A 22791-nucleotide genomic window follows, 5' to 3' on the forward strand; every position below is an offset into this window, starting at 1 on the left:
GCTGAGGGCCGCTAGTGGTGGTGGGGGCTTCTCAGCTGCTGGGCCAACGTTAGCCGTCCCCCCGCTGAGGGCCGCTGGTGGTGGTGAGTGCCTACTGACTGCTGGGCTAACGTTAGCCGCCGCTGGTGGAGAGCCGGGGCCGGTGGCCAGCGACGCTAGCTCCCCAGCTAGCATCGCAGGTGGTGGTGGCCCGGTGTCCGCTGGTTCAGCCGCTGCCGCTGGTGGAGAGCCGGGGCCGGGGGCCAGCGACGCTAGCTCCCCAGCTAGCATCGCAGGTGGTGGTGGCCCGGTGCCGGAGGCCAGTGACGCTAGCTCCCCAGCTAGCATCGCAGGTGGTGGTGGTCAGGTGTCCGCTGGTTCAGCCGCCGCCGCTGGTGGAGAGCTGGGGCCGGTGGCCAGCGACGCTAGCTCCCCAGCTAGCATCGCAGGTGGTGGTGGCCCGGTGTCCGCTGGCGGAGTAGTGTGTGTAGCGTTAGCTGTTTCGGGGCAGCTGGGGTCAGGGCTCGTGGGATTCGGTGTCGATTCTACAGCTGTCTTGAAGATGCGAGGACCGGGGCAGGGGTGTATGTCCCCCGATAGAAGGAGGCAGATTTGGACGATACTGAGAGCCCGGGCATCACCCCGCTTGCCGCTGTTTCTGAGGTGGCAAAGCGGGCACCCTGGGCGCTTCAACAGGTCTTCTGCGGCTGCATGTCCGAAGCCTGGATGTTTGTGTACCTGGTAATTGTCCAATATGTAAAAGTTAGGCAGGTTTGCCATCTCTTCCCCAACAGTTGAGGTGTTCCACGCGCCTTCTCGTCTTATGGTGGTCGTCCAAAGTAATAGAAAAGAAAAGAAACATTGCGCCGTAATAGACGAGAATGTTACAGAGAGAGCTGTCGACACCGCCGACACCGCCGCCGCCATCTTGCTATGTTTTTCTGCTAAGGTTGGCCTTCCACTTCCCCATGGGCTGTCCTAACAGCTTTGCTCAACTGGCTCACAACAGACCTGTGGCTCTATAATACTTCACCTCATTTCCTGGTTTTAGAGCCGTCAAGTTATCACCTGCTACAGCTGCATTACTCTCTACTTCCTGCTGCTCTTTCACAATAAGAGCTGTACACTTTTATTGTGAAGCAGCCAGAGGAAATACAGTGTCCTTCACTAAGTGCAGCTTTGAAAACAGAAAATATCAGATTATCAGGTGTTTACAGTTTTTCTTGATTGCTAAGACACATTTCTCGAAAGCTGCTCTCCTTTTCTTTAAACTGTGAACACAAACCCCAATTTTCAAGCTACATTCACAAAACCTCAGACTCTTCTTGCAAAACCAAACTTTCACATTAACACATGTTTTAGACCACAAGACTCATGAGTTTGTTCCTCTGAGAGAAGAATATGAAGGAAAGAAGGCAGAGCTGCAGAAGACAGAGGCTGAAACTCAGCAGATGATCCAGAAGAGATGACTGAAGATTGAGGAGATGAAACAGTCAGTGAAGATCAGTAAAGCTGCTGCAGACAGAGAGAAAGCAGAAGGTGTTGAGGTCTTCACTGCTCTGAAGGAGTCTGTTGACAGAGGCCTGAAGCAGCTCATCAAGGAGATCGAAGAGAAACAGAAAAGCTCAGAGAAACAGGCTGAAGACTTCATCACAGAGCTGGAACAGGAAATCTCTGAGCTGGAGAAGAGAAGCACTGAGGTGGAGCAGCTCTCACTCTCTGAAGACCACCTCCACCTCCTCCAAAGCTTCCCATCCCTGAAAGCTGCTCCACCCACCAAGGACTGGACACAGGTCAGAGTCTGTCCACCATTATATGAGGGGACTGTAGTGAGAGCTGTGTCTCAACTGGAGGAGACGCTCTATGGACAGATCAAGAAGATGATAGAGGTTGAGGTGAAGAGGATCCAGCAGTTTGCAGTGGATGTGACTCTGGATCCTGATACAGCAAATCCTTATCTCATTCTGTCTGATGATGGAAAACAAGTTCACTGTGGTGATTTGAGGAAGAGACTCACAGACAACCTAGAGAGATTTTCCAATTATATCTGTGTCTTAGGAAAACAGAATTTCTCTTCAGGCAGATTTTACTTTGAGGTTCAGGTTAAAGGAAAAACTGAGTGGATTGTGGGAGTGGCCAGTGATTCGATTGACAGAAAGAAAAGCATCACACTGGGCCCTCAGGATAGTTACTGGAGGATAAAGTTGATAAATGGAAATGAGTACTTTGCTGGTGTTGACCCTCCAGTCCCTCTTACTCTGAGGTCTGGTCCTGAGAAGGTGGGGGTGTTTGTGGATTATGAGGAGGGTTTGGTCTCCTTTTATGACGTAGATGCTGCAGCTCTCATCTACTCCTTCACTGGCTGCTGCTTCACTGACAAACTACACCCACTCCTCAATCCCTTTGATAATGATGGAGGTAAAAACTCTGCCCCTCTGATCATCTGTCCTGTCAATCAAACTTAATAGACCAATGAAGTGATTTTTTGTGTAATAAGCCTGTGCATATTCTCATTTGTCCAGGTCATAGTATCTCAAAGGAGGTTAAATCGAAAGCAACTGGACTTGGTTATTTGTCTGGGAAGACATTTCACCTCTCACCCAAGAGGATTCATCAGTTCATGTACGCATCTGACCAGGCTGGGACTGGTCCAACTAACTGGTGTGGAGGCTCAAATTACAACTACTGTTCACAAGTGGCAAGTGACTCCAACAACTGTCGTTATAACACAATAGGGCACTAACGAAGTCGAAACCAACTTTCCACCAAAGACAGTCAGTTAAACGACTGTCGTTGGCACCTGGAGCACAAAAGGGAACCAGTGACATCATCAGCCTTGTGAACGCCCACACAAGAGGTTAAATACCTGGATCACCACACCAGATAGTTGGACCAGTCCCAGCCTGGTCAGATGCTACATGAACTGATGAAACCTCTTGGATGAGAGGTGAAACGTCTTCCCAGACAAATAACCAAGTCCAGTTGCTTTCGATTTAACCTCCTTTGAGGTTTTTTGTGTAATGTTTAATAAAACGTCACTATTTTTTTCTAAAGATAACACATGGTGAATTATTGTGTTATATTATAAATATTAATGTTGAAGCTGCAGTGAAGAGTGAAGCCTGATACGCTGAGTCACTGTTTATTGATGTATCTGATTCTAATAATCAATAGCTGATTCTGTATGAGAGTAGGTGTTTGTGACCGTAATCACTTCTTCATCATGAAGACAAAAACAGTAAATCTGTAAAAGAAAATGCATGTGGAAAAATAAAGAGAAAAATATTGGTTTAAAAGACATTAACCTGTGTGATTGTTTTTCTTTTGTAAAGGAAAGCTGTCAATCAAATTGTTTGGGGTGGGTTTTGCTGACCAGGATGAGCAGGGGAAACAGGAAGTGGTGTGGCCCACAGAGGTGTAAAAATGTAGATAGATAGAGCTACCTTTCACCTCCTCCACACTGATGGACAGAGGGGCTGTGTGGTTCTTCTGGACCTCCTGGGTCCACAATGTTCTCCTTTGTTGTGGTGGTTTAGGACCAGGATGTTGCACCTCCAGTCTGTAGAAGGTCTCTTTGTTGTCACAGATGAGTCCCACCACAGTGGTGTCATCAGCAAACTGGATTCTGGTGTTGGAGGACTGGATGGAGACAAAGTCCTGAAGGAGGTCTAGACTGAGTCCTGTGGTTGCAGTCCAGGATTGTGGTTGATGATGTCATTTCCTGGTCCTGACACTCAATTTTACCATTTATTTATTCAAGAAGGGGGTGTGTACATAAGTCAACATATTTTGACGAAAGAGAAAGAATGTGGAGGTACCTAATTGCAGCCAAGGGCTGATTTACATTGGTAGTCCCCCTGCCAGATGTTGCAATGCAATGCACATAAATGTTGTAGGTGTGATTTAAAGTGGTTGCTAATAGTGGTGTATGTAAGGGCAGTGGGGGTTAAGGTGCTGGAGTTGTGGAGGACAAAAGGAGTTGAGGTTATAATGCATTATACCATGGTCTGGGTGAATCCTCGATTCTGATTGGCTGCTGGGTGTCCATTAAAAAGTGATAATGGAAACCTATAAAGATGTTCCGGTAAAATAGCCTGATTACGTTCTAAATATTACTGCGCTGGCTCAAACGCTTGTTGGTAACCACGGCAACGGACACTCGGACCATAACAACTTTTTTTCAGCGCATTACGGCACTGGAGTCTGTAAACACACAAGCGGTAAGAAGCACTGGACCTCTGAAAAACTTTGTGTCACGTAACATTTAAGCCGTCACCTCACCTCCCTTCACTGATCAACTATCAGGCTGTGGGAGAGTCACTGGCTGTAACGTTACGCTGCAGTCACAGCGGGTCCCTCTTTTTTTTTTTCTTTTATCGCCGACGAGTGTTATTAAATAGTCCGCTCGGCTCAGCCGCTTAAAGACGTATGGTTTTAACGGTAAAAACAACATTTTAACGGTAAAAACAACATTAAATTACAAGTAATTGATTTAATATGTATTTATCTCGTAAGTGACCATGGTATAAGCGGGATAATGCCCTTCGAGGTGTCCGATTATCAGAGATTAATGGGCTTCCATAACAACTTTTTTTCAGCGCATCATCGCACTGGAGTTTGTAAACACACAAGCGGTAAGAAGTGCACTGGCCGTCTGAAATAATACTTTGTGTCACGTAACATTTAAGCCGTCACCTCACCTCCCTTCACTGATCAACTATCAGGCTGTGGCAGAGTCACTGGCTGTACGCTGCGGTCACAGCGGGGTCCCTCTTTTTTTTTCTTTTATCGCCGACGAGTGTTATTAAATAGTCCGCTCGGCTCAGCCGCTTGCCTTAAAGACGTATGATTATAACGGTAAAAACAACATTTTAACGGTAAAAACAACATTAAATTATGATTTAATATGTATTTATCTCGTAAGTGACCATGGTATAAGCGGGATAATGCCCTTCGAGATGTCCGATTATCAGAAATTAATGGACTTCGCGGAAGCAACCGTCCGACGCGAACGCCTCCGCGTCGTCCATTAATTTCTGATAATGGACACCTCGTTGGGCATTATCCCTTACGTAGAACAGATGAAGAGCTCTTTTCCAAAACACTATAAATCCATTTTAATAGTTTTCCAGAAAATGACATTTTTTACCTAGGCCCACCCATTTTGTTAATATTCAATTTATCCTGTTAAAATGATTGTTGGCTCAGTCTGAACATGTTGAACAATGATTATTAAATCAAAGAACAATATTGTTGATTAAAAACTCAAAGTTTATTTTATTTTTTCTCAAAACGCTATATTTCCACATTAAAAAAAACAAACACTGACGGTTACTGTCTTGAAAAACCAACCAACATGACATGAGAACATCACTGAGTTGCGTGTGTGTGTGTGTGTGTGCGCGCGCGCGCGCGTCGGGGGGAAGGGGGGGGGGTGTCGACAGTAATGATGTCTGTCTCTTTACATATTAAACAAAGAGAACTATGGACTATGGAAATTTTAATGGTCAGAATACAGACGTTATCATGACGTGAGCACATGTTGCTGTAAACAAAACCACGTCTTTGCTGTAAAAAAAAAAAATTAAAAAAAAATCGATCGTTGATACGGAGGACACTCGTCGTTACAGGCGGGGGCGCGGGGCCCCTCCGGTATGCGGGGGCTGTGGGGGTATACTTAACGGGCCAGTGTCCACCACATAAACAGATACAGTAATTAACTCAGAACCCAGAAACTACTGAATGAATGACTGAAAACAAACCTGGGTTCAGAGCACCGCCATGTTGGACTGCATTGAGCGCTGCTAATAGAATTCTGAGGAGAGGGAGGAGATGTCGCGTTTTGGCTAAAAATAGATTCGGCGTTTATCGCGTTTTGGAAAAGAGCTCTTCAGATATCCGTGTACTGTCAGTTATATTTCAAATTACATGGTAGATGAGCCCGAAGAGAAGGAAAAATAGATAATAATAATAATGGAGGCAAAGGAGTCACGTGACGATGGTCGGCCATGATGGAAGGAGACGCTATCGGTTGCCAGGGGCAACGTCATCAGAACAGCACAGAGACGGACTAAATTCTAGCTCTTTTTTGCGCCAACAGATCAACAAATTACTAGAAAGAATAAGGAGAAAGTAAATCACTGAAGCAGTTTTTAACACAGCAGTGATTTCCGGCATTGTAAAACAGTAAATTACGGAGTAGACGATTTTGTTTTGCCCATAGACTAGTAAGGCTGTTGCCACCGGAATCCTTCCATCATGGCGGAGAAGGGGGGCGGGGCTCTGACATGGATGTATTGGGGCTCTGAGCTGTGACGACAACTCCTCACTCTCAATAAACCTCTCTCTGCTGGTGGACGTCAGACTTCTTCACCAACAGACCACATATAACTGTAACTAACTATCAACTAATCACGACTAGGCTACATCAAGAAATATGAACTGGACTTAGCATTGCTGCAGTTCCACATTTCATCTCCACAACCCAAACTGTTCCTCCCCACTTGGTTCCTTTTTTTCCCCTATAGTTTATGCCCCGGTTTATGGAGGATGATGGTATCAAAGGTCAGGCAGTGACTCCTCCCACCTGTCAGATGAAGCTTCATCTTTGTTCCATGTTCACCTGAGAAACACTCACAATAAAATCACAGACACACAGCATCACCGTCCAGAAATTAAAAAGTAAAGTGTGAGAGATCGACAACTGAGACGAGACAGAAATCCAAAGTGAGTCCATCAGGAGTTTGTCAGCAATACAGCAGAGTCTCTACAAAACACTGGTGAGTAGGCTACAGCTCATCATATTCACTGTGTGAGCAGCAGCTTTAAAGGGGACATATTTTGCTTATTTCTGCTTCTTGACATGGTACCTTCATGTTGTAAGACAGTCAGACCCCCACCCTGAAATGTTGTCTCTGAAACAATGGAAGTTTTACCTCAGCCTGGATGTAACCTCTTTGTGTATTTACACCTTTTGGTTATTAGTGATTTAGTCAATTGTCTTTGTTAGAGTTTCACCATTTGATGAATGTCTCTAATCACTAAAGTGTCTCAGTGCGAGAAGTATAAAGGTGTAGGTGATACATTGTCATATGAAAAGACCCCCTGATGATCAAAGGTCTCCAGATGTGAATGGTGTCTCCATGCAAAGTCCCAATTGTTATGTGAATTAGAGGTGTTTCTGTTCTGGTTGGATACATAAGGGAAAGAGCAACAACCTCACTTTGAGTTGATCTGCTTACCAGAGCTCCCACACATCGAGTGTGTTGCATTATCTGTTTCTTAATTATTGTTACTATTTGCTATAGTTTGTTCATTTTGTATATCACAATAAACTGGAATGTTAACCCTTCATTTCTAATATTGCCGTATTGAGACTTATATAGCGCCACCTAGTGGAAAACTCAAAGTGAGATATTTTAAATAAAATTAAAGCTAGGGTCTGTAATGCTGGAAAACTAGCAAGAGAGCGAGCAAGATTTGAAAAAAGCACCTCCTAAAGTTCCTCCCCCCTGCTCCCCCTCCCGTCAGTGAGTCCGTCCAAGCCACGCCCCCACACACTAGCACGCGCACAGAAGCAGCACGGAGGAGAGGACAGCTACGAGCTAAGGGCTACGAGCTACGAGCTAACGAGCTAGGAGTAGTTTTGGACGACAACAAACAGTCATGTCTCACTTACCGTACCTGTAAGTAAACTATATTATTATTATTATTATTATTTTTGTTTGTTTTATAGCACATCAGTCTGTGCAGACCCAGGGGCAGGTCGGGTCTGAAGGTCTGAATCTGCTGAATCTCCCCGAGGATCCTGGATTCAGACCCATCAGCTAAACTACATTGTAGCCTGATTGTGATGTGTTTTTCACTGACAAACTTGTATTATAATAGTCACATAGCATATCTGCCTAACTCAGTTTTTCATTGAAAATTATGCAGGGTGATGCAGAAGTGTTAGGAAAGTAAATTTAGGCCAATATCTCAATTTGGCTACATATATTAGTTAGGCAGATATGCTAATAGGATAACGATATCTTTGTTGTTTGATTGTTAGTTTACACGATGACAGCACTGGCTCAGACCGAGCTACAGTCTGAGCCTTTTTTTTTTCTCTTGATCTCAACATAATCAAGAACTGTAAACAACTGTAAACAATGACATGCCATTTACTGTGAACACAACATTTCTGTTAGAGAGTTCATTGTCATTCATAAACTGTAAAAGGAAAAATATAAACATACAAAAAATAATAAATGAAATCCCAGTAATATTAGTAATAATAAAGGACAACATGATGAGAAAGTCTAATCTTCTTGATGAACTATTCTCTTTACAGGCTAGAAATGAACGACTTGAGCTTGGAAGAATCTCATCAACCCAAACCTCCTGTTTGGTACCTGCAGATGTCAGCATCAGGAGATGCTCCTCCACCAGGCCCTCCAGCTCCACGTCTACCTAGTTCCTGTGTCTGGAAAATAAAGAGACCGCTACCCAGATCCTCATGGACAGTATAAAGGTTTTGTCCCTTGTAGAGTGTAAACACACTGTAAGATTTACTAGAGCCCTGCCGTTTATACTGTGTTCTACATTAGATTCCTGTCAAATTTGCACTGAAGTTTACAGACTGTACATTCCAAAGTTATTTTATTATTCTTATTTATATTTTTGACTTATATTTAAATTTTGTCTTTTGTTATTTATATTGTTTTTAATAAAAATTTGAAAGTGATGAATGCCTTTCATTTTAGTATTTCTGCAAAAGAAGCTATACATTTTCTCACCACCACAACAAAAATAAGTGATTACAGAAAAATTACAACAAAGTTGGTATCACCCTTTATTGTTACATAAGTATCTGTACATTTTCAACATGAGTATATCTACACATTGGAGAAGGTGTTTACATGGAAAAGGTGTTTCCAGGGAAGGCAGACAGGTCAGGCTGTGTATGAGGAGTGTTTTGTCAGCTCTGTTGATCTGCAATGTAACTGTAGTCCATCTCCACCTTTTCTGTGGAAAGGCTCCACTTCTTCGACTTTTCATTGTACACCTTGCCGTATCTGTAATAAGAGAAAAGATAATAAGCTTTGCGTGATACATTCATATTAGCTTACAGTTTACTCGGGGTGGAGTTTTATGCGTCAAGGTCTGAAGCATAAAGCTCTGCCCCAGTTGAACAACGTCTGAAAGGAGCAACATCATACGGAGCAGGAGGTAACTCCTGTCTAGTGTGGTGGCTGTGATACAACCTATAACCTACACCCTTATGAAAAACATACGTTCTTATCATTTAGGGACAAAAGTGTCCTCTTCAAAAATGCCAATAATATTTTTTGCCCCTTTTTTTCCTGATTAAAAAGGATTGAAAAAGAACAAACTAAGCATGGCGTGTGTGGTCTGTAAGATCAGTAATGTAAGTGGGTGTATGGATGGAAGAGTATGTGTGTGTGGGGTGTTATAGAGTGTAAAAACAGAACCAAAACATCAACCAAAGAGCAGGAGGTGTTGCAGGCAGGAGAGAGGGAGAGCAGCTGACTCCAGGAGGGAGTTGTAGGCCACAGCCTCCCCAGAGCCCAGGTGCAGCTTTGGCCACTGACCACCCTGCTGCTGTGAGGAGAGAGAGAGCAAGGCAGCAGCGATGGTCGTCACAGTAACATACCTTGCATCCAATTGCTGAAGAGCTGTCTCCTCTGGGCAGCTAATGTCTGATTCCTGAACCCCAGCTACTGAGAAGTCATCATCTCTGTGAAGATTGCAAAATTAGAGAATACTGTCAGTGCAGCATCAACATACATTTACCCTTCATTCATAGAGCACAAAACACAGAACTGCTTATATGTAGAAATAGAAATCTTGGGTTTGGCAGTTGAAAGGAAGATGTTTTGACAGAACAAAAAGGCATAAAGATTTATATAAACTGTTGAGAAGATCCTCAGTTTTCCCCTATCCTCTCTGCACAGCAGCTAACAGAGTATAGTCCATAGACAAGCTTGTAACATGATCAATTACTCCACCAACACCACACAAAGTTAGAGGTACAACCTAAGGTAGCTGTGTTTTATTTTAGTGTTGTTGGTGGTTGTTGTAGTTGATGTTAACAACTCTGTGTGGAGTGTTGGACCTCCTAAGGTCAGGTTTTATCCTCAGGCCATCATATTTCTCAAAAGATAATCACTAACATTTACTCAATGTCTGTATAATGATATGGCAGATATCACTTCATATCATGTATATATACTATATGTGCAATAATACTTTTCTGAAGTACCTCAAATAGCACTTTGAGCCACATAAAACAGAAAGGGCTAGATATGAAAGACAGATTTTTACACCACACCAAAGACAACGTTGGTCAAATTCATATTCATAGCAATAGCAGCAGCAGCAGCAAGTTGAACTCACCGTGGACAGAGACTTGGAAACAGTAGTTGAAGCTAGCGGGGCCTAATCAATCCGTGTTCAGACTGCGTCGAGGTTGATCGATCCTTCTCATATCATGACTATGAAAACATAAATACGCAACAGTTGTAAAACGTAAAAGCCAACATATGTGCGTCTTTTATCACAATAATAATGCAGACACTGACGACTATGGTAGAATCTATTCAATACTAGCGTCACCGACCAGTTTTAAACCCACAGAGAAGCTAATATTAGCATTTGGCTAATACAAGCTACAATAGCTACGTTAGCAAAAGTTAGCCTACATATTTCATGAAAATAAGAAATCCTCCCCGAAGCAAAACAAATAATTACCTGTCCAGCAGAAAGACAGCAACCTCGGCATCACTTTTCAGGCCCAGATCCCTCCGTTGTTTCCACCGACCTGAAGCTACACCGATGTACTCTGGTTTAGCCTCTTGCTGCATCCAGAGCATAGACTGATCCCGAGCCGTTTTGTCCGCAGCCAGCCGTTTCTTCCTCCGGCTTTCTCTTCCTTGCCTTTTTCTCAGGGCGAGTCGTTACAAGTAACCGTGGAAGTGGTGATTTGGGCTGCATTTTCTCAGCCGTTGCTCAGAAATGAGCATGAAATCCGTTCTTCTGCAGAGCAGTGCTGACTTTTTCCAGCCGGGCAACAACAGCGAGACGTGAAGACTGTGCACGCGCGCGTAGGAGGGGGACGGGTGCAGAACGAGACACGGAGGCATCTGATTGGTTCTTTACTCTCCGAGCAAACTTCGACCAATCCGTGCCCTTCGGTCTGAAGAGCACAGATTGGGCGGAGTTTTCTCATTCCTGCGGCTGTCACAGACCTCTGTTTTTTTCCGTTCCTTTTCCTGATGACATAATGTACTGATTCCTCTGAAATTAGACGGGCCATTTCCCCCAGTATAACGAAAAGTGCTTCTGAACAGCATTACAGACCCCAGCTTTAAGGCTTGTTGCTTTATGATCTTCTAGTCCAGTGGTACAGTAGCAATATTGAGCTAAACTGGTCGTAATTATTAGCTTCAACTGCAGAAGAGAAATACCAGAAGTCTGCTGCTGGAGTTTACTGAAGCTAAAGATGTCAGTAATTTGTTATTTATTGTTAGTAAACTAGTGGTTTGATAATGGCTTGCAGCAGTTAATATACTCAGTAGCCTACAGTAACTTCAAGACGGACTATGTTTAACCCCCCCCATCCGGAGACGTGGAGACTGAGAGGAGTGAAGAGAAGAAAAAAAAAGTAGGCTACGGTAGGACGGAAGTGCAGTCAGGCAACGTCTGTGTAACATTTGCCATCATAGCCATAACAGTGTGTAGTTGTGTAGGTAGGCAACTGTTTATTTCATTCAGCTTACATGTTTTATGTGAAGAAACTACGGATGATAATAGCATTTTAAAAAAAAAACATCAGAGCGCATTAAGCTGTCAATGAAACGCGATCTGGCCATTCTAATTAATGATGAGAAAAAAACGTATCTCCGCCATCGCGGTAAAAATAAACACGTAAATCCATTTAAACACGATTTTAGTAAAATGTGGATTATATCATGACACTCACATGTGTATGACCACATTTAATGTTATTGTAGCAAATTTGATGATACCACATTCAAACACTGTGAAATTACGGTGTTTTTTCCATTTCCTGTAAAAGTACCGTTTTGGACATACGTGTTCTACGTCGGGCAGCGACGATATATCAATATTTTTTTCTACTTTTTTTGCATGAATCTCTTCAGCCACTTCAGCTCTGTTCAAAAATACCAAATAATAAATCATTTTCAAAAATGTAACCCTTTAAATGCCAGTTTGAATACATGGTGCGCCAGCTATTGAAAAACTAAAAGTGAGATATTTAAAAAAAAATTAATAGGAGGGGGTTGGGGCTTTGCAGGTGATTAGAGTCTTGGACATGTCAAAAATTAGCAATAACATTAATTTCCTGGCATTTGTAGTTTTTGTGCAGTTTAAGTTTACGACTCATAGCAAAAAAGCCCCATTGACTTACATTGAAAACCACATTTTTTTATCTCACTAATAAAACACTATACAGACATGCATTCTGTATTATGTCAGCATTTCATTTTGAACAAAACTAGTTCAATTTGACATTTTTTACTGTATTCTATAAGATTCAACTTTTTTCCATTGTAGGCTGATGCATGATATTCTTTAGTTTATATTATGGAACCCTGTAACCCTGTGTGTGTGTGTGTGTGTGTGTGTGTGTGTGTGTGTGTGTGTGTGTGTGTGTGTGTGTGTGTGTGTGAGAGAGAGAGAGAGAAAGACAGAGACATAGTCTGGCTGAACTGAAAACAGATCAGAGAGAGAACACTGTCAGGGTGAATAAAGGGTTAAAATGGGATTGAATATGAACGTTTCTTGAGATTGTTTATCAGGTGTTTCATTCACTTGCCTTTGAAGTAGGCAGATAAAAGGTGCCTGAGTGAGTTCACGACCCTCTGCCCCTGCTGCATCAAAGATGTTGTCTATAATGTTGTGGATAAAATATCAACAATGGACGCGTATATTTATGCACCTGGCTGCTTTCGCAGCAGTTGGTAGCTTGTAGTTTTACTCAGTCCATTAGTGCACAAGGAGCAAGAAAGCAGCAGGACAAGAGAAGCAGTTACAATGAAGAGGAATTTTGATAGGACGGAAGCTTTGGCCATGGTGATGGACTCAGAGGCGTCCACATCATCCTCATCATCCTCATCACCCTCATCACATCAGACCAGTGTCGAGGCTGGGTCAGATGTGGAGATTTCTCTGGTATCGTCGTCCACTTCTGTGAGTTCTGCACCTCCATCTGAAAGTGAAGACGACACTGAGGTGAGGAATCCTGCTCCTCCAACCCATGGGTGGATAGCAAAAAGCGGTGACGTCTGGTCTCCATCAAATGCAGAGACTCTGCGCTACATCCCGGCGCCCACTGGGACAGTTCAAGGACCGACAAGGTATGCAACAGCACGAATCACTGATGTGGCATCATCTTTTGATTTATTTTTCACGTCCGACATGATTGACATGGTTGTGAGCATGACTAATCTCCATGGAAGGAGATCAGTCACAAAATGGAATGATGTCAACCCCAGAGAGATGAGAGTGTACATTGGCCTCCTCATCCTGGCTGGCGTGTATCGCTCCAAGGGAGAGGCGACACGTAGTCTCTGGGATGACTATAACGGCAGGACCATCTTCAAGGCGACGATGTCCCTGAAGAGATTCCAACTCATCAGCGCCACTGTCCGGTTTGACGACAGTCTAACCCGTCCTTCAAGACACAGACTGGACAAGCTCGCTGCATTCCGCGCCTTTTGGGACATGTGGGCCCACCGCCTCCAACTACTGTTCAATCCGGGTGAAGATGTGTGCATTGACGAGCAGTTAGTACCATTCCGAGGCCGTTGCAAATTTAGGCAATATATGCCAAGTAAGCCGGCCAAGTATGGTCTTAAAATATGGGTCACCGCGGATGTAGCAACATCATATGCCTGGCGATACCAGGTATACACGGGAAAAGAGCCTGGTGGCACTCCAGAGGTGGGCCAAGCAAAAAGGGTGGTCCTCAACATGGCAGAGGGGCTCACTGGTGTGACCGTGACGTGCGATAATTTTTTTACTTCACTCTCACTGGCCCAAGAGCTCCTGAAAAGAAAAGTGGCCCTTGTTGGAACCATGCGGGTAAATAAGCTTGAGCTCCCGCCGAAGCTCAAAGTGACGAAGGGGGGGGTCCGCCCGCTATTCAGACATCCCGCTATTCCGACATGTCACTATTTAGACATCCCGCTATTACGACATCCCTCTATCTAGACATACCGGTAGTCCGACACTTTTTGATACCGCTATTCCGACACGTCTTTTTTTTTTTTTTTTTTTTTACAGCTGCGATACCCAGGCGCGTCTCTCTCTCTCTTTTCTTTTCAGCATGTCTATCACTGGTTTGATGAGGGAGTGATGTTCTTAATCTCAACAACTCAACTATCAAGCAAACATAACTGACACATATGATAAACAAACAGAACTATGCTGCAGTTTGTTTGTCAAGTTAACCTGTGACCTTCAGCACCACGGACAGCGCCGCGGATGAGCCGCGGAGCTGCAGCTGTGAGCGTCTGGGCTCTGGGCTTAGGGCCTGGGGCCTCATTTATCAAAACTGTAAGTAAGCAGTGTAAAACTGCTGCTACGAAATGTTTTGCTTAGGCCTACGGTGAAAAGACAGCCCAAAATATTTACACCTTTTTCAGATCTATCAAACTGTGCGTGCACAACTCTGCACCTCAACTTTGATAACTGGATCCAAGAATGGTGCGCAGTTGCGCACGTGAACACACCTCCGTCCCGGAATGCCTACACAACCATATGGTCAGCACGTGCATATTAATTAGCCATGTGCGCTCTGTGGAGCGACAACAAAGTGACAACGAAGACAACGGGCGGAGGGAGGGGGAAAGAAAGCGAGATACATGGCATCGGGCAATAAATCAGGCAAAAACCTCCCAAATCTCAACAAAAGGGAGCAGAAAAAAGAATAATCTTATGTAATCTGCCCCTTTATTCCAGACAATCTTTTTTTTCTTCTTTTACCTATGTTAAAACAATGTAAAGCAGCAGGATAAACTCAGGTGACAGAATAATAACAGTCTCAGCTCTGCAGATCAGTGTGCGCTGCTGCCGGTGTGTTTTTAAACTTGGAGGGTTTGTTTTTTCTTCTCTAATAGGCCTATGTATTTGTGTATGAGAAACAGTGTCTCAGATGAAAAAATAAAAATAAATCAGAAGGACACTCTGACTATAACGTAATCAATCAATGTCGGAAAAGCGGAATGTTTGAAAAATAGTAAAGTGCCGCTACTCCGACAATGAAAAAAAAAAATGTCGGAATAGTGGGACGCTTAAAAAATAATGTTAATGCCGCTATTCCGACAATTAGAAGTCAATGTCGAAATAGCGGCATGTCTGAATAGCAGCATGTAACCACAAAGGGGAGAGCTGTCTATTCGTCCGTGTTCGCTTTCACCAGCACCGTGACAGCAGTAAGCTACATCCCTCGGCAGAGGAGAAACGTCATTCTCCTAAGCACAAAGCATCGCCAGCCAGCAGTGGGCGAAGACGAGAAGCAGAAGCCACAGATTATCCACGACTACAACCACTGCAAGGGTGGCGTGGATAATCTCGATAAGGTTTGTTCACATTGTTCATCACACCATTTCAAAAATGTAATTATGTACTGAATTCATGATATGTGTGTGTACATTTTGTATATATTGATTTATGTTGTTTATATTTTATCTGGGATTTTTCTTTAGGTCATCAGCACCTACAGTTGTCGGAGGAAGACGTATCGGTGGCCACTGACCCTCTTTTTCAACTGCATTGATGTCTCTGCGTACAACGCGTTTGTGCTGTTCACTGCAGTTGAGCCCTCTTGGAACATCAAGAAAACATTCCGACGAAGGCTCTTCATCGAGGAGTTGGGAAGGTCAATGGTGAGCCCAGAAATCCTGCAAAGACGCCGCTTTCCACGCACAACACCTGCTGCATCCATTGTAATGCAAATGAAGCCCACAGCAGCCCTTCCTACCACTACAGCTGCTTCTGCCACCGCCAGCACCAGCGCAGACACCAGCGCCAGCTCCGGCGCCACCGCCAGCACCAGCGCAGACACCAGCGCCAGCTCCGGCGCCACCGCCAGCACCAGCGCAGACACCAGTGCCAGCTCCAGCGCCACCACAGGCGCCAGCACCAGTACCAGCGCCAGCGCAGCCAAAAGGAGAAGAATATGTGGATTGTGCACAGGCAAGAAATATAGATGATTTTCTTTCTGCATCAAGTAGAACATTTGCAAGGTCCATCAGGTCACCTGCTGCATGTCCTGCTGGTCTGAAGTCAACTGAACACACACACACACACACACACACACACACACACACACACACAATGTTCTATTTGTTCTATTTTCAGTGAAGATAAAAAAAAACACTGATTTAACTGTTAAAATGCTCCATGACCCGCTGGTCTACTGATGCAACTCTACTGAGCTGCTACACACAAGTTCCATGATGTATTCTTTTTGTGCATGGATATGCACGTACATGTGCCATGATGTATTTGTTCTTTTTGTGCATGGATATGCACGTACATGTGCCATGATGTATTTGTTCTTTTTGTGCATGGATATGCACGTACAGGTGCCATGATCAATTTGTTCTTTTTGTGCTAGTTTCTGTGAAAATGAAGTGGTTGTTTTACTAGCCTATGTTTCATTGCCACACACACACGCACGCACACAACTTCTATGAAAAATAAAAGCTGTTGTTCTAATCTTACTTGATGGGTCATTTTTGTGGTTTTCAATGTAAGTCAATGGGGCTTTTTTGCTATGAGGGTCGTAAACTTAAACTGCACAAAAACTACAAATGCCATGAAATGAATGTTATTGCTAATCTTTGACATGTCCAAGACTCTAATCACCTGCAAAGCCCCAACCCCCTCCTATTAATTTTTTTAAAAAATATCTCACTTTTAGTTTTTCAATAGCTGGCGCACCATGTATTCAAACTGGCAGTTAAAGGGTTAAAGGTTACCAGACACACAGCTAAATCAGACTGACACAGGATGCAGCTCAAGTCAGTCACACACAGACACACACTCTAGGTGCGTTTCCATTACCCCTTGAAATGCGCAAAACCTAAATATCGAAATTAAAAACTGGTAATGGAAACACCTTCATTTCGAAAAAACTCTCAAATATCGCAAAAAAGTTTTTACGCTCTCATGAGGTGGTTTTTGAGACGTATCGATACAAACGTGTATCGCAAAAGTGTAATGGAAACACTTTTTTCACTTTTCTACATGTCAACGGCGTCACCGGAGTTGCGTGTGTCCACGCTGTGTTGGTTCATGTAACTTGAGGGGACAAATGAACCACATGTTTATTGTCATGCATTGCTGACCTGGGCATTGTTTCTCATTAAATTAGAAAAACCTTTATCATTCCCCTCTTCCGTGCATGGTTGAAGGAGATTGGCTCACATCCAGGCTCACTCCCTCCTGCGCCGAAATGTCACCTTTAGTCACATAAACCAGTACGGGTGTGTGGACACAACCACCTATATTGTTGTCAGCACCTCATCACCGCTGGTGTTTAAAAGACTCCGTTCTTTCTGCAGTCAGGTTAAAGCGCACATCCGCCGTGTTGGTAAACAAATAATCCCTCTATATCAACGGAGGCAACCGTGCTTGAGCAGCTTGGGTTCGAGGTGGTGTGAGTCCGGGCCAGCGGGGACAGGGGAGGGGGCATTCGGGCTTCAGCACGGTATAGAACAACTGGCCCTAGTGTGAGTGCGTCCTTATTTGTGGCCGCTGCCAGCGCCACACGGGCTTTGCCTTTCAGTAATCAAGCGCTGTTTTCGTCAAAGTTAAAAACAATAACAGCAACAGCTGTCGGCAGCTGAGATCGCTGTGCCGTCACCATAGAAACGCAAGACACATTACGGCTCATTCGCAAAATACCTTTCAATGGAAACACCCGCAAATGGCAGTTGCACTTTTTCGAAGTTTCAGAAATATCGCTTTTATTTTGCGAAAATCTGTAATGGAAACGCAGCTACAGACTCTAGAACCAGCTTCATGTGATTACAGTTACAGACACACACACACATCAAAACACACAGGTAACATACAAATGCACGCGGAAGCGCGCACTCCTCTCCCACACTCTAACACACACAGGTAACTTCATGTGATTATACACACACACACACACACACACACAGTTTCAGGAGAGGTGGCCACACCCCCCCCTCCCCTTCATATAGGAGGAGCAGCTGTGGAAGTGGTACCCTGTTTTAAATATCTAGGGGTGCACATCTCACATGACCTCACCTGGGCCAACCACACTGCCTGTGTCAGGAAGAAAGCTCACCAACGGCTCTACTTCCTGAGGAAGCTGAGGAATGCCGGCCTCAGCACAGCTGTCCTGACTGCTTTCTACAGGTGTGCGGTGGAGAGCATCCTTACATCTTGCATCACGGTCTGGTTCGGGAACTGCTCCGCTGCAGACAGGAGGGCTCTGCAGAGGGTGGTTAAGGCGGCACAGAAGGTCACAAAGTGCTGCCTTCCCTCCCTCGAAGACATTTACATAAGCAGGTGTAGGAGCAAAGCTTCCTCCATAATGAGGGACCCTACCCATCCTGCGAAGGGACTGTTTGCCCTCCTCCCCTCTGGCAGAAGGTTGAGAAGCCTAAAAGCCAAAACATCTAGGCTGAGATCCAGCTTCTTCCCTGAGGCTGTGAGGTTGATGAACTCCCTTCCATCATTACCTGCAACAAAGCACTGACTTGCACTTTTAGCCCACACACACACCCTCTTGCACTGACTATTTGACTATTTGCCACTTTTTATACTATTTTATCTTATTTAATTCTATTTATATAAATGTCTGTTTTTTAGGTGTGCCTGCCTTTTAGATTGTGTCCATTTCTTGCTTTTATATTTGTCTGCTTTATCTGGGACCTGGGTACAGATTTCCTTCTGTCATGTTTGACATGTGGAATGACAATAAAATACTTTGACTTTGACTTTGACTTTGAGTTAACCTAATGTGGTTACGGCTCCTCCATATCAGTGCTTATAGAAAGATGATCATGTGTCTGTCTGATCAGCTCTGTCTTGACCTTAAGATTGTGGGTTTGATTCCCATGTTGACAGAGATGGCAAAACCGGCAGTAGCCCCGTGGGCCTTTCAAAATTTCCCCAGAGGAAATTTTCTAGTTTTATTTAAAATATCTCACTTTGAGTTTTTCAATAGGAGGCGCACCATGTATTCAAACTGGCATTTAAAGGGTTAAATTTTTGAAAATGATTTATTATTTGGTATTTTTGAACAGAGCTGAAGTGGCTGAAGAAATTCATGCAAAAAAAGTAGAAAAAAATATATGATGATTTTATAGCAGTTTTTGTGGGCGTGGCCTTTTTTGGCCTTAGGAGGACGAACGTAACTTTTCTGGAGGAAGACCAGAGGGTTAAGAAGGTCACTGAGTGGTTTTAATAATCTATACCATCACTGAACTAAGATTGATTCCAGATTTCTTAACAATAGAATTGATTCTTAAAATGTTTATATTTTAAATGATTGATTAACTTTTAACTTTTAAAGAGTAAAGTTATTTTTAAATGGAGTCAGATTAAACGAGTATTTAAATTACTTTATTTTGAAAACCTCATCTTAACACTGGAAAGACAAAACACGTATTGGGGAGATATTGTTAAATATTGATGAATATTTCCTCCCCTACAATGTCTAAAAGTAATGTTAGTAACATGCTTTGGTCAGAAAAAACAAAAGATTGAGCAGAGCTGGGTTCTCTACACACCAGTTTCACAGCCCTGCTCTAAACAGTCGGTTTAGAATCTTCGCTCTGGTAGCTGAGGTAACCGTGGTAACCATGGGAGCGAGGGCTTGAATATTCAAATCACCCGGCTTGCGATTACATCACAAACCGGGTGAAATTAAAGCAGATATCAGTGGCACGGCCGTTTCGGCTAATGCTGTGTTCAAGGCAGGCTTTTGAAACCGTAAGTTACAGCTTCAAGTCACAACTACGACTTGGTAGCGTTCCAGGTAACCCGTAGCTCGTGTTTTTACCGTCCTGTTGTCTGTGAAAGTTCCCTATAACGGCCACTCGTAACTTCCGACCCGTGAACTCGTACCAGATCGAACTGGTATGACTTCACAGGAAGGAAAAACACAAAGTACGAGTTTCCTTGAACGCACCATGAGTTAGCAGCCCCCGCCCTTGTCAGGCATCAATTGGTCCTCGTGCTACGTCACCACATTCACGCGCATCCCTTGGCTGCACACACAGCCCTTCATGCCGTTCTCTCTCCTCATTGGATAACACTTGTATCCCACAAGGAAAATTTTCTCCTCGGGTTACAGCAGAGCAGAGTGACGGAGAGACTCGTGTTTAGGCTGAAATACTTCATGTAAGTGATTGCTGACGGAAAATAGGACTATTTAGGACTTATATTAACAAAAACATTCCACTGATATCTGCTTTAAGGGTGCACTCACACTAGAGCTGTGTCTCAATTCAGGGGCTGCATCCTTCGAAGGGTGCATTTGAAGGCCGATTACGTCACAGCGCTGCGCGAAGGCTGTCCCAATTCGTCCAAATTTGAAGGCTCCTCCAAATGCAGCCTACAAATGCGTCCTCCTTTCCCCTGCATTCGGAGGATGCACCGCTACTATCCTTCGCGGCCTCCCGTATCCCAAGATGCTTTGCTGCACCGTTGTTGTTATTAGCAACCTAGCCGCTAGCTATCGAACGGTAGCAGGGTCGCATGACGTCTGTCCGACTACCCATTTCTCCGATCATACATTTCTTTATTTTTGCGTCCATTAGTCCAACCTCCCACTTCTCCGTAGCCCTAACCCTTAACCTTACCCTAAACCTAACCTTAACACTGTAGAATGGGTATTCGGAGAAATGACACGTCAGACTTTTGGGCAGTCGGACTGATGTATGCTCCCCCGGTAGCAGCTCTGTGCTGTAGCCACGGTAACCCAGCTCTGCGGCCGGCTCGGAGGTGTGGCTGCCAAAAATAACTCCGTCCACATGAGACCGCAAATCCGTCTCAAACAATGTCATGTGCATTCCAAAGCAGTAGTGGCGATGTCACTTCTAACAGGAAAGCAGCTGTAACTTGTACAGAGAGAGTGGAGGCTCAAACTGACCGGCACCGAGAGTCCGCGGTATAGCCTACTAACACACCCCGCCCGTAATCTCTTGTTTATGACAGATACGAAAATACACAAATACACACATCCTAACGATAATCCATCGATCCACTGATTGATTCTGAAAGGCTTCACTGAAAACAAATGTACAGGACGGGAGGAAGCAAAACAGTGGGGAAGTGACAATTTACAATTTGATAAAAGCCTATTTTCGCCATAGGCTATCAACATATGGTGACCACGCGATTTTGTATTAGTGTCCGCATGTTTAGTGATTATTGATATTCACAGTAGCCGTAATAGTCCACTCAGCGTCTGAGCGGTCAGCACATGATCCATGGGTCAGCGTTTACAGTCTATGGTCAGCGTCGAGAAGCTTGACGTGCTAGCAACAGTAACTAGGGGGGCGGGGATTTATGAAAAATGTCCGGTTTTCCTGTCCACACATGAAGCTGAAACCGGAGTTTTCAAAAAAGTTCACCCTGGACTCCGGTTACAAAAAACTCCGGTTTCAGGAACCCACAACTGCGGTTACGTGTGGACGAAAGGCCAAACCGTGTAGAGAAACACACGGTTTCAAAAATACCCGTGTTTGTGTGTACGGCCCCTAAATTTCCTTGAGATGAAAGTAAACGTTCCGAATGGTGGCCCTTTGGAATGGCGCACTGGAACCAGACATGTCCGACTCCTCCTGGCAGCACAAACATTCAGTTTCAGCGGCCATTGGCAGGCAGTGACCACACATGGCCACTTGAATTCCCCCAGCACAGAGATTCCACTGGCAGATCTCCCTCTTTCACTTTTCTCCTCCATTTCCTTCAGCTCGGTTCAAACTCGATCTCAAACTGGTAGGGACACCCATCGAAATGAAACCAGTCATCGTTGTTCACAAACTCAGCCATGTTGTCCTTTCTGTGATGTCTGCTTGTTACTGCCATGGTTACAGGTAGTCCGCTGGCGTGGAAGCGATTACCAAGTTAAGTAGAGTCCTGGAGCTCAAGAATGAAAATGTGTGATTATTACTCCATGCAATGCAGCCAAAGTGCTCCAGCATGCAGGGATCACATGATCACAACAACAACAGCGTGTGTGCGATTCATCCATCTTAATATAATACATCCATGTGCGATTGTAGCAAGGAGAAGTGATGTCGGCTGTGTGGCACGTAGACTATACACACGTACGTGTACACACACACACACAGACACGGGTGCATGGACAGGTCGCGCTTGCCCGCTAATAAACGACCAGCTGGTCCACATGTTGTGCCGTGTTAACAGTGCTAAAGCCAGAATTAATTAAATTAATGATGCTAATTTCTGTTAGCCCGTCTATGGCGTTTTACATTATACGTTAGCATTAAGCTAGCGGGCTTTATGCTTAGTTGTGACACTGGCTGTGTGTTTTGAACGTTGTTTCAAACTATGTGTGTTTGATTAAACATCTTTGATGTTTAAATATTGCTGCTTAATATATTGCTTTAGTCCTCTTTTTATTTTATGTATGCCATTTTTACTGTAGGGCAGGCTATAATCTTCAATTTGGAGTGACAAATAAAACCTTGAAGCAAGAAGATTTTGCCTTTTGTTTGACATTGATGTACATACAGTAATTCAATAACAGTTGTAAATAAGGTTTATTTT

General features: G+C 44.1%; 1 protein-coding gene across 1 annotated transcript; it reads left to right on the top strand.

Annotated features, from left to right (window-relative positions):
- The first annotated feature begins 1460 nt into the window (after positions 1 to 1460).
- LOC146960961 (E3 ubiquitin-protein ligase TRIM21-like) lies at positions 1461 to 2444 on the top strand. Its single transcript, XM_085771905.1, has one exon. It carries the CDS (start codon positions 1464 to 1466, stop codon positions 2442 to 2444), a length of 981 nt encoding a protein of 326 aa, XP_085628031.1. The 5' UTR covers positions 1461 to 1463.
- Positions 2445 to 22791: the final 20347 nt, after the last annotated feature.

This window comes from Trachurus japonicus, unplaced genomic scaffold (genome assembly GCF_045865225.1).
Source record: "Trachurus japonicus isolate A0001 unplaced genomic scaffold, Traja_1.0 AP029789.1".
Taxonomy (NCBI): domain Eukaryota; kingdom Metazoa; phylum Chordata; class Actinopteri; order Carangiformes; family Carangidae; genus Trachurus; species Trachurus japonicus.